General features: G+C 37.6%; 1 protein-coding gene across 1 annotated transcript in view; it reads left to right on the top strand.

Moving 5' to 3' along the window:
* MARCH1 (membrane-associated ring finger (C3HC4) 1, E3 ubiquitin protein ligase) overlaps window positions 1-13,515 on the top strand; it is a 205,906-nt gene that overhangs the window by 68,525 nt on the left and 123,866 nt on the right. Inside the window, exon 2 of the mRNA XM_004685373.2 lies at window positions 4,719-4,769. Within this exon, the coding sequence (XP_004685430.1) occupies window positions 4,719-4,769 (51 nt within the window). The remainder of the gene's footprint in view (window positions 1-4,718; window positions 4,770-13,515) is intronic.

Here is a 13,515-nt window from a genome sequence, read left to right as displayed (position 1 = left end):
TTAACTTACAAGGTCACTGTTATTTGGACACCAATAAGTTATGTAATATTCTGAGACAACTTCTATTTCATCTAAGGTAAAGAATTCAAACTGATCATAATGAGGTATGGCAACCATATTTGATTAATCTACAAAGAAGAATATGTCATTGCAATAGTAATGGGACAAGCCACACAATTAATTAGTAGCAAATTGGGCAGATTGCTTTGAAAGTTTTCCAAAAGAAAAAGTACTTCCAGTGCTTTGCTCCAAAAACAGAGTAGAGCAAACTGTCTTAATCCCTCTGAGTGGATAAAAATTTGATTTTCATTCTTAAATTGTCTACGTTAGAATCAACTTCATAATAGGTGGAATTGTAAGATAGAGAAATCAAGGTTTATTTGAAAATCTGAGTTTAGTAACCTGTGATGGTCATCGTGATTTTTGAGGAAGCTCTTTTGGCTTCCTCTGCTTGTGAATGATGGAAATATTATAACCTTGCAGTTTATGATATGCTTTCATTCGTAACTCATGTGATCCATACAACAATCTTCAAAGAAGTCTGCCCATTTCTTAGTGAGGAAATTGAAGTCCTGGGATGCCAAGTAATATTTTACTACTAAGGATAGTGTGGGTAGTCCCATCAAAAAGTGGGCAGTAGAGCTAAAAAGACACTTCTCCAAAGAGGAAATGCAGATGGCCAACAGGCATATGAAAAAATGTTCAACATCACTCGTAATAAGGGAGATGCAAATTAAAACCACAATGAGATACCACCTCACCCCAGTGAGAATGGCACATCTTCAAACAACTAGCAACAAATTGTTGGCGAGGATGTGGAGAAAAAGGAACTCTCCTGCACTGCTGGTGCGAATGCAAACTAGTACAACCACTATGGAAAACTGTCTGGAGGTTCCTCAAACTGCTAAACATGGAGCTTCCCTACGACCCAGCAATCCCACTCCTAGGTATCTACCCAAAAGACACAAAAACACTGATTGAAAAAGATACTTGTACCCCCATGTTTATTGCTGCTGTATTTACAATTGGAAAAACATGGAAGCAGCCCAAATGCCCAAAAGTAGATGACTGGATTAGAAAGATGTGGTACATATATACAATGGAATATTACTCAGCAACCAAAAAAGAGAAACACATGTCTTTTGCAGCAACTTGGATGGAGCTGGAAAAGATCATGCTTAGTGAGATAAGCCAGAAAGAGAAAGAAAAATACCCGATGGTTTCACTCATAGCAGGAGTATAATGGACCAGGCGAGAAAATAACAAAAATAATGAACAACCATATACCAGAGACATTCTGTGGGGGTGGAGTGGGGAATGGGATCAAAAATGGGGGGGGGTGGGGGAAGGGAGGGAAATGCATGGGACTATGGTGGTGGCACAGGGGTGATTTGGTGATGGGAAACCCCCAGGGATTACAATCGAGATGGAAAAAAAAATGTGCAAAATGATGTAAAAATAAACTTTGTAATAAAAAAAACAAAAACAATAAAATGACAAAAGAAAAAAAAAGGATAGTGTGGGTAGTAGTGGGTAGTAACAGATCAATGTCATTTTTTAAAGATATTTATTTACTTATGCATACAAATCCTGGGGAGTAGGCCCAGGTGTGGGGGTTGGGGTGAGAGGATTCACCAGAGACAGAGTGGAGAACAGAGCAGGTGAATTTATGGATAAGTACACTGTTGAGGGGAGCAGCAGGAGAGATATTCTGAGGCATGTGGGTCAGCTCCATGGCGGGGGATGGTGCTACGGTGGTGGCTGGTGATAGCTTCATAGTGCTGAGACTTAACCCCTTGTGCCACCAGGGAGGCCCACAAATCAATCTCTTAATCTGCATCTCTGACAACACAGCAGTGGGGTGGACCAATCTGCTCCCATGTGTTAATTTGAATAGATACCTTAGAGAACACAGCCATGGCAGAAATGTTAACCTATGCCTAAGCTCATTTATATCTTTCAGTATCTGACCTTTTTGGGAAAGAAAATATAAGCCAGTGGATTTCAAGTTAAAAGTTATCTTGACATTCTAAATCATCAGGAATATGCTTCCTCTCCATTAGATTGGGGAATGTGGGTAAAGCATATGGGAATTATCTGTTTATTATAACCCTGTAGTGAACTCCCAAGTGTGGAAGAAAACTGACCCTCCTTGTTTTATATAAAAGCACAAATTCCTAGTTGGTTTGAAAGATTAAGTAACCTGGTGCCAAATTGAATTTCCTGTTGTATTTCTTACTGCAGCGTCTTTCAACTCGTTCTTTAATAATGCTCTCAAATACAACACAAATATAGAGAACATAACAAAACAACCACTACAGCAAAATGCCTTGCAAAACTGATTATATCACGTGGCTTATTTACCTCTATTCTATACAGTAATGTGTCAAAATCCTGAATCTCACTGAGAAGGAAAGATGGATCGATTTTGCTTTCTGGTCTCTAGAAGTAGAGTTGAGATGTCAGTAGAGAAGTGCCCCTCTCCATCACCAGAGGAAGCTAATCAAGGAAAAATGTCTGTGGGGAGGCTCTACATTCATCTCCAGCTGGATCTCAGGACTGTTATGAGGTGTAACCAATCATCTCGTTGTGACTCATCTCGTTCTGTAATAACACACTCCACAGTGACATCAGTGGTTATGCTAGATAGATGTCACATGTAAAGGAAAAAGTATTGTTCAACTGAAATCTCTGCCAGCCTGTGCATGACACAGTGACAGTTTGCCGTGGATGCAGCTGCTGTTTCTGCACAATAACACAGGCGACATGTCCTGCCACCACTGTGTTTCTAAGACTGTCTCAAGCCATCATCATAGGGCAATTTTAAATGCACAGGTTGTCCTAATAGCTTAGTCCTCAAAAAATGATCTCAGTCAAGATTCACAGTGAATATTCAGGTCCAATTTGGTGCTAAGTCCAGATGCTCAGGTAGATAATGCTGAGGCATGTCTGTTTGTGAAATTATTTCACATCCTTCGCAAACTTTATTTCCAAGTCAGATGCATCCAACATTTTTTCTTCAGAGGTAGAAGGGCATTGTGATCTCTTGCTACATGTTAAGTCCATGATGTGCATGTATTCAGACCTCCAGGTCAGTGGTCCACCACTGACCATCACCAGCAGGTGATGACAAGTAGATGGACGCAGCCTCAGCCTGGCCCTGACATAGCAACAACTCTAATTGTCAGGACAGATGCCTCTTACCTTCAGAAGTTGGGGTACAACTTGTTAAGGGCCTTTTCAACTTAAAAATTGTATGACTTTTTTTTTTTTTTTTAAGAATTATGTTGTGCATACAGAACTGGGGTACAGGCCAGAGGCTCAGGGGCGGTGAGAGGCTTCACCAGAGACAGAGTGGGGAACAGAACGAAGTACACTGCTAAGGGGAGCAGAGGGTGGGTCAGGAGAGGTCTGCCACACCATGTGGTCACCCCCGGGGCAGGCGGGAATCGAACTCATGCTCATGTGGAAGCAAGCGGCTTTAGATTCTCAGTGCTGTGCCTTAACCCGCTGTGCCACCAGGAGGGCCCAAAAATTGTATGACTTTTTAAAAAGTTATCTATTCAAAAACTTTTTGCACTTTTCGTTTATATTAAATTGGAAATTCATTAAAAAGCAAGAACCAAGGATATAAAGTATTTTTTATTTTATTTTTTTTTAAGATTTGTTTATTTATGCATGCAGAACTGCGGTACAGGCCAGAGGTGCAGGGGCGGTGAGAGGCTTACCAGAGACAGAGCAGGGAGCAGAACAACGAAGTCCACTGCCGAGAGGAGCAGCAGGCAGGCCAGGAGAGGTCTGCCACGCCATGTGGTTCACCTCCAGGGCAGGCAGGGATTGAACTCATGCTGAAGTGGCTTTAGCTTCTTAGTGCTGTGCTTTAACCTGCTGCGCCACCAGGGAGGGCCATAAAGTATTTTTTATTTTAAAAATAAGTTTCATTTTTAAAAGTATCTTAAATTTTTTCTTACAAGTAAAATAATGGGAGCCCTCCCTGGTGGCCCAGTGGGTTAAAGCACAGCACTAAGAAGCTAAAGTCATTTCAGCATGAGTTTGATCCCTGGACCCGGAAGTGACCCACATGGCACGGCAGACCTCTCCTGACCTGCCCGCTGCTCCCCTCAGCAGTGCACTTGTCAGTCAGCCTGTTCTACTCCCAATCTATCTCTGGTGAATCCTCACATCACCTCTGCAACTCTGGCCTGTACTCCAGTTCTGTATGCATAAATATAAACCTACAATTTTTTTTAAAAAAGTAAAATAATAGTAAATATCTATAAATACATTGTAGGGAAATACAAGTTAACCATATATACCATATACCTGGTATACAGTATGGACCGACAGAGAACCAACAGTTACTCAGAATTCCCTGATAGCAAAAGCAAAAAGGGCAAAAATTGATTTTATTTCCATTTTCTAATTTTATTTCAAAGGCATTGCCTAAATTTTTGTAAAGAAATAAATATTTTGTAGGAATATACTGATAAAAACCTACTTTGATATAAACCTTGATGTTAATTGAAACATTTTCAGAAGGACACTGATCTACTCTAGAGACACATAATTGGTAAGATAAAGTTATCCTGACTAAGCAACGTGTAGTCTGGTGATAATAATATAGAGAATATTTATATGTTGGTCCATTCTGTGCTTTCTTCTCTCAGTAGTAAAGATTTGCTATTGATCTAACCAGTGTCTCTAATTGTATTTTTCAGAATGACAAATCCCCAGGCCGGTCTGCAAGTCGATCAAGTAATATTTCAAAAGTAGGTGAACTATATTTATTCATGTTTAAGTTGTTTATTGATTTCCATATAATTAAATATTTTATAATATTTAACCTATAATTGTTATCTATGAACAATACCTAAATATTATTTATTAACGGTAACCATTTTAAGCTTTTAATATGATAAAAGAACAGGATTTTACACACAAAATCAACTAAGCAAGTTTTTTTCCTTTCCAATGCTGTATGTCATAATTTTCCTTCTTTAGAGTGTCATACAATATGTTTTTTCCTCTTTCAAGGGCAAATAATTGTCACATACTCAGGAGTTGAAACTATCACTATTCATGCCTCAATTTCCATCAACTCTATTTTTCAAGAGCTCCAACTTGATGTTACTAAAATGGCTATTTCTGTCACCTGTATAGGTTTTAGTAATCAATTTAAGACTTCAGATTTATCATATTTATATTATAGATTCAATAGATTTTTTTCCAGGAATGTTCCTACAAAAGAATCCATGTGAGCACCACTTGGGTGTTGAAATGGTTATGGTATAGAAGAGATATGCTAGATTTTTATTTTGCCTAAAAGCAAAAATTAATAGCTACTCTCTAAAATGAGGCACTGTTTAACATTTAGGTTTGTTGTCTGAGGAGTGAAAAGTCATTTAGAATCATTTGTCAAAGTGTAAATTATGTCTTCCAAAAATATAACTCAGACAAAGATGGATTTCCCACTAATAGAACTTCCATCATAGGACCTCCCACTTGCCAGCAGTCTTCCACAGTCCTGAACTTAATTTCATGTTATTTTATATTATTTTCCTGAAATAGTGGCAAATTTTGGGTGCTACAGAACCTAGATTCACTTCCAATTGAGGGAATTTTTTGTTATGTTTTCAGAAACAACAAATTTAATTACTTACTGAAAATGAGCAATAGTCTGGGTAGCAGTACTTTGTTAAATACTGGTTTCCTGAGGTCAGTTCTTAGAAGACAATGCTAAGATGTCCAGAAACTCTTATAAATACACTGAGCTGGTTTCAGGACCGGTGTTCTAAGCATAAGGAACCCTTGTATTTTAATAATAAACATGGCTGCCCATTGCTTTTTAGGGAGATATATCCTTTTTTTTTTTTTTAAGACATTTATTTATGCTTACAGAACTGGGGTACAGGCCAGAAGTGCAGTATTCACCAGAGACAGAGTGGGAGCAGAACAGGCAGACTGCTGAGGGGAGCAGCAGGCAGGTCAGGAGAGGTCTGCCACGCCATGTGGCTCAGCTCCCTGGCCAGGGATCGAACTCATGCTGCAGTGGCTTTGGAGAGCTTCATAATGTGGTGCTTTAACCTGTTGCACCACCAGGGAGATATATTCTCATGTTGGCAATGTAATCATCTATACCAATATACTTTAAAAAGATAATCCAGAGCAGAAGCCATCAATGCATCTGTTTGTAAGGCAGACAAAGATGCAAGAGACCTCTAGAGGTTGTAACTCAGTACTGGTCCTAAACATTCCTAATTTCATTCAAGCCTGCATCCCCTCAGAGATCCTGGAGAGGCAATATGGCCACGTGGTTAAAAGTTCTAACTCTGGGAGAGAGGATCTGAGTGTAGTTTCTGCTCTGTCACTTCTTACTTATGTGACTCAGACATTCACATAACCTCCCTGAGGCACAATTGCCCCCTTTGTGACCTGACTGCAATGATCCAGTCACCTGAAGGTTTTGTGAAATGTTTGTAAATGAACGTCATACCTTACCATTGTCTGTTATCTTAGTCTCATCATGAAGTCTTGCCTGCAGCTATGGAACATCAGCATCTTTCTGAATTTGAATGTTAATATTGATCTAGAAAGAAACTTAAAAATAGACTAGAACACTCTGTTATCACACCAAATACTGTTTCATGAACCAGGGTTGAAGTTGCATCTGCATTTCCAAGCTGCTGCTAGAGCTTGATGGAACATATCTTGTTTATAACTTTTAGCCTTCTAAGTTATTCTTTTAAAAGTAAGAAAGTCAGGAATAGTTTCCTCTCTCTGAGTCTTTCCTCTAAGCTCTGATGTGTATTAGCTGCGTGTCTGTGTGGGAGACAATGAAAAAATTCATTCTATTTGGAAAGAAATAAAAAGCTCTCTTTTTAAATAGCTCCTTTAATTTTACAGTGGCAAAAGCTCAACTATCAAACACCCATAGGGATAGAAAGATTTCAGTGTGCATAAATTCATTTTATTTAAAACAATATAGCTTTCCTTTTATTTCTGTGCAGAATGATGGTCCCAAAGGCTAAATATATGGTTGAGTCTTCACAACTTTTCATGAATTACTAAGAGATAAACTCTTTATTCTGAACATGTCAAGTATGAAATGGCAAAATGTAGCAATATTTAGGTCCTTTAACTTTTAAAGTGGTGGAGAAGTATACATTAAAGTAGCACAAGGATGTTCTTCCTCTAATTTTATCAAAATAATTTTTATGTCAAAAAAGAAGGGTTTTTTTTCAAGGGTATGGTAATCAGCATAGTAGGATATTTAAGAACATGGATTCTAGAGTGACTAAGATGAGTATTGATAGAGAAGTATTTGCTGCTGGTTTTCTGGTTCTGTTCCTTGTGGAACTTTTTCTCTTCAATTTAAATATAAGTGCCCCCCTCTTAACACATCTTGTAGAGGAGATCTAGTGTTTGCAAATTCTCAGCTTCTGTTTATTTGCAAGGTTCTTTTTTTCTCTTTCATATCTGAAAGAGGGCATTATAGGATATAGTGTTCTTAAAACTTCCTAGTTTTAATCTTTGAATATGTTGAATATGTCATACCATTCTCTGCCTGCTTGTAGGGTTCCTTAGGGAAGTTTAAAGTAAGTCAGATTACAGTACCGATAGAAGCTACCTGCTTTTTTCCCTGTTGCCTTCAATATTTGTGGTTTTTAATTCTTGGTAGTTTCACTGCTATGTGTCTCTGTGCAGCTCTCATTGTGTTTAGGTAACCAGGTGTTTTCTCTCTCTCTCTCTCTCTTTTTTTTTTCATGAATTTGCATATTTAGTTCCTTCTCCAAATTTTGGAATTTTTCCAATCTTCTATTCTTGTGATGTTGTATTTTTCAGTTCTCAAGGTTCCATATGCTAGATTTTGCTGTGTGCACATTTTGCTCCCTTAGAGTTCCATTTTTTGATAGTAGTAGCTTAGAAAGTTACTTTTCCAGTAGATGGCACCGTTGTCTTTTTTTTTCTCTCTTTCCTTTTTTTTTTTTTTACTTTTTTGGCTTTTACTGACTTCTATCTATTCCAATTGCTAATTTTGCTGTTGCTGAGTCAGATGGTAGCAGAGGGACCTGAAGATGCCCAGCCCCTTACTGAGACTGGAAGTAGGATGGAAGGTTGATTCACATTTATTGCCCAATAATACCCTTTCTCTCTGGGGCTCCAGACCTGACACTCATCTCCTTGATTGTGCCATGAACCCATGGTGTAGTAACCAAAAAGAAGTATAGACAGAGGCTGTGGGAGTACAGAGATGATCACTTCCTTTCAGTTAGGACAGGATAGTTTCAGATTAAATTTCTTGGAAAAGTGGCATGTAGACTGGGAATTGAAGAATGGGTCTGTCTTAATCAGCAGCCAGGAAAGTAGGTGGAAAAAGCTATAAGTACAAAGCACTGGATTCCAGAAATCATGGATTATAAGGAGAAAGTCACATAAAATTATATTTAAGGTCCATTGATACAAGGTTTTGAATAGTCTGAGCAGATGAATGTCATCTGACTTGGATTTTGAACACACTGAAATTTTTTAAACATAATTGGATAATTTGTATATTAAATTGAACATTAGTATTTTTCCTACTCCATCTTAAACCTTATAATGTGACCTTAATGTAATAAACAGGAAATATCCAAGCATAGAATAAAGAACAGATCCTGAACTGTTAATGATACAATCCAGGTGTAAGCATCCTGGTTGTCAGCATGCAAGGGGAGGTAGTCGGGAAGATGGAGAAGCAAGAGTACAGAAAGGGGGAACAGTTTTGGTCAAGTGAATGGAGCAAGTGTATATATGAAAGTATCAAAATATACTCCCCCAGTTGTACAGTAAATAAACAGCTGACAAACGATTAAAATTTGAGGAAAAATGATAACACACATAGTTGTTGAAAATTATCCATGAGAAGTAATTACATTTGAATTAAAGATGTTTTGATTTTGGTAAAAAAAATCTTAGTTTTTACTTCTGGTCTTTGTAATATATATTATTCAATTGTAGTTTGTTTTGTGGTTATTTCAGCTTTTTTGTTACATTATATTTCTAATATTTTTAATAAATATATTGGGTGTGTGAATTACTTTTTCTTTTCTTATTCTAATAAAATTATTATACCTTGGGGATATTAAATTGATCCCAAAACTACAAAGAAACAATATAGGTTTAGAACAATATAGGTGATATTACCAAAATATCTCCAGTGTAAATCCAGCAGCATTCATGTATCCATTATTAACATTTTTCTGAAAATATGCTTTTGATATTAGTGCTTTCTGCTGCTATTTAATACATACATGGCTCACAAATAGGTACCTCAAGATGTGAAATTAGTCAAATTTGTTCTTCTTTTAAATTTTTTTTCTAATGTGAAGGATCGTTCCATTCAGCTAGAAATAGTATATTATGTATTTCACAAGAAAAACTTAAAAAAAAAACTGTCAAATGGAAAGAAAACCTGTACTTTTAATTCAAATCAACACCTAAAATTTTCTTTTAAATAAAACACTTCGTGTTTTTTGGACTGTGTAGGAAGCATCTCACAAGTCTAATCACTTATGAAAAGAATTTAGAAAATCACTACATTAACAAAATGGCTTTTCAGTTAATTCCCATCCTTTCATATTATAATCTCTGGGCTTCATTTACTGGACAAGGAGTGATCTAAATTCTTCAGTTTGTCTTTAACTACAAATATTATGTATAATCTCAAGGTTAAGATGTATAAAAATGTTAAGGTGTATAAAAAGCCTTTTTCTGAAAGCCTTCTCTGTCTATGCCCTAGTTTTTTCAGCAACAAATGAAGAAGCATGTATAGTCAAGATAATTTATTCAGTAAACTGTTTTTAATGATGTACTATATATAAGGCATTATATGAGCCATAACATTTTAAATAGGCATTTTCTTCTGATCAAATACATACTTTAATTTACTTCTGCAAATCACCACATCTCCATTGCCTTTAAGCAAGGTCAAGGTGAAAGTCTTCCCAGATGTGAAATATGTTGGTAATTCTTTTAGCTGAACCTGAGCCAAGTATTTGCATCTCTGAACAGGTGTTTAATGTTCTGATTTTTTTGAGATACGTTTTTCTTATACAAGGGACCTATAAATCAGCCATACCTTCTGACTATATATCTTTAGAGGGTAAGTTTGATACACTGATAAGTAAAATGTGGTGTATAGTTAGGAAGCAACTAGAAATTAGGTGGAATAATTTAAGGATGTTCGTAGAGCCTAAGTCAGAGTCAGATTTGAGACAAAACCTGAGTAAATCAGTATAAATTTAGTTGATTGAGTAAAGGTGGTGATGGAAGAGGAAGCCTGATTTTCTGACACTTTTTCTATATCAGCACTCACTTTTTAGGTGATCTCATCTAGATTCATGATTTTATTGACAATCAATAGTCCAACAACTTTCAGATTGCTATTTCTGGTCCAGTTTTCTGCCATAACTCTAGACTCAATTATCCCTTCCCGACTTCCATCCGCATAAACAGAATCTGCTTGGTCAGAGTACCCAAATGCGGATCCTAAGATGGGAATTTTTTGCAAAGGGGTGTTCCCAGAGAAACCATTGAAGAATGTAGAAGAAACAGTCTCTAGAAGAGAAGGAAGTCAAGAAAAGTTCCCCTACCTTCAAAGGAGACTCTGCCATATAAAATGTGCTTGATGCCTGACATACTATCTCTGTGCTGGCTCATGGTCACTTGGAAAGAGGGGCTCTCTAGGCTCTCTGAATCTCTTTCTGTGCAGATAAAGCTATTTAAGAAGCCAAAAGACAGTTTTCCAAAAATAATCACAGTTTCAGGATGTGAGAAACAAAAGTACCCAGAAGCTGAAGGAAGTATATGCTAACAGAGAAACAGCCAGACTGGATCTTGGCTCTGTTTTATGTGAAATTCAGGTATGAGCCATTCATATCTGTGTGAACACATTCCATCATATTATGGATAATTATATGTAATAAATGGTCACACTTTCTGAGGAAAAAATTAAAAAACATGTATTAGTAGAGTGAGCTCTTGCCTTTACTTACAACTGCCAAACTGTAACTCATGCATCATCTTCTCCCACTCATTCCAAATGCCCCTCAATTTCCACAATCACTTCTGGTAGGTCAGTGGCTTTCTGGTGAATCTCTGATCTGACCGCTGATTATCATGATGCGTTTTATTTTCATTTCAAGATATCATTTATATATTTTTTTAAATAATATAATAGTTTATTTTTACATCATTTTGTGCCTTTATCCATCTCAGTTGTAATGGATCCCCCAATTTTAAAACATCTCTTGCCTACTCGTGCCGTGGCCACAATCCTGCCTCCTCAGGATGGGAAGTCCCATCATCAGTGAATTGTTGCTCTGCCTGCTAGACAATGTAACTTATGTTATCAGGCTCCTGAGAGAAAGTTCCCTGGGTATAGCCAGCTGATAGGCATGCTCAGGCCTTTTTGTCATTTTAGGGCTAAGGAACAGGGCAGCAGGTGTTTCTGCTGCAACAGCACAGCCCTTTTCCAGAATACTAGGATTTCTCCCTTTGGGGCTTGATAGAGAATATGCATTGCATTTTTTTTTAAGATTTATTTATTTGTTCATACAGAACTGGGGTACAGGCCAGAGATGTGGAGGGTGAGAGGATTCACCAGAAGCAGAGTGGGGAGCAGAACTGGCAGATCGACGAAGTACACTGCTGAGGGGAGCAGCAGGCGGGTCAGGAGAGGTCTTTTGTACCATGTGGAGCTCCTCCAGGGCAGGCAGGGATCGAACTCATGCAGAAGTGCCTTACGCTTCTTAGTGCTGTGCACCACCAGGAAGGGCCTGCATTGCATTCTTAGCATGGTAATTCTAAAAGTATTTGCTACTTACTGAGGTGCTGTCACCAAGACAGATTTTATTGCAACTGCTGTAGAACCTTCTCTCACTTTAGGCCCCACTCAATGCTGGTAGCCTTCTGAGTCACTGATAAAAGGTGAGAACGTTATTCCAAAGTGTGATTTTTGCTATTTCTGACATCCTACCAAGCACTCTAGGTCTTTCCTAGCATTAGGCTAAGATGTAAAATGTGTCTTTAGTTCTGAAGAAAATATGTCAACATATCCAATACAGCCTCTAAAAATGTTGCTGATTTGGCCATCTCCAAATGCTTATAAGGCATTTTCTCCTATTTGCTGGAACATATTAATATGTTCTTATTTTTCTAATAAGGGATTCAAATTATTGGCCTGTCCTGTTCATGGATCTGATTATCATAAAATCAATGTAATTTTTATATCGATTGTATAAATACAATATTTGACAAGTGGCAGGCAATTGTGTTCTACAGTATGGAGTGTGACTTATCTCTGGGACCAGGAATGTATAGGGATGGCCATGCCAGATGAAAGCAGATTGCTTTAGTTCCTCTCTATGATGAATGCTGAGTAGATCAATAACTTCACACAATTTGCCTGATACTACGTTGTTCTGCTCATGAGTTCTGCTCATGATTCCACGTGTAGCAAAGAAGCTGTAAATCGCGCAGCTACTTATTCTGTTCTCTTGCCTGACCCATCAGATTTCTGCAGGGAATGAACTGAGAAATGAAATGGTGACATGATAGGACCAATCATGCATATCCCTTTAAGTGGCTATTTCATACAACCAAAGTGATCCCTTTTAAATATGTCGGATAGTGTCTTGCTTCTGCTTTAACATTCTGATGGTTTCCTGTAACATTCAGAGTAAAACATAAATCCTTACCTTGGCCAAGGACCCTAATCTGGCTGAACACTATCTCTCTAATTGTATTTCTTATCACTTTTCCTTTTAGTACTCAGATCCAGACACAGTGACCTCTTGCTATTCCTCAAACATGCACTTTGACTTCAAGACATTTGTTCTCCATGCTCCTGCTGCACAGAATGTTCATTTCATTTCCCAGATAGCTGCATGACTGGCTTCATTGATTTTTTTTTTTTTTTAATTTCCACTTAGGCACCACCTTATCAGTGAGGACCGAGCCTACCTACACTCTGCTTTGTTTTTCTTTATTATCATCTTCTGGAGAAATATATATACATACATATATATATATATATACTTCTTTAATTTAAACTCTGAGAGTGAGAACTTTATTTCTTTGCTCAATTCTGCTTGTTCAGCAACTAGAAAAGTGACTGATGAGTAGTATACACTCAGTAAACATGTGTTGGATGAAAAAATACAAGCTATTGTGTTTTATTAGTTTTGGAACAAATGTTTTTAATAAGGAATATGAGGATAGAGACGGGACCCTTGAACCAATCCTGACCTTGAACTTAGTGTCATCACTACACACAAATTGAAGGCAGAAAGTGTGTTTGTGATTGATACAAGTGACGCTCAAAACCAGTCACCTTTTCCAGTGTCTCTGGATGTCTTCAGCTAACTCGCCAGCAGCGCCCTCTCCAGAGTCCACTGTTGGCTTTTTATCCTGAATGTTTAACATGTGAGTATTTTTAAATCACATAATAATAACCATCATTCTCTATGACCAAAA

This window comes from Condylura cristata, unplaced genomic scaffold, assembly GCF_000260355.1.
Source record: "Condylura cristata isolate star-nosed mole 26May11 unplaced genomic scaffold, ConCri1.0 scaffold00018, whole genome shotgun sequence".
Lineage (NCBI taxonomy): Eukaryota > Metazoa > Chordata > Mammalia > Eulipotyphla > Talpidae > Condylura > Condylura cristata.
This window is presented reverse-complemented; position numbering and strand designations above follow the sequence as displayed.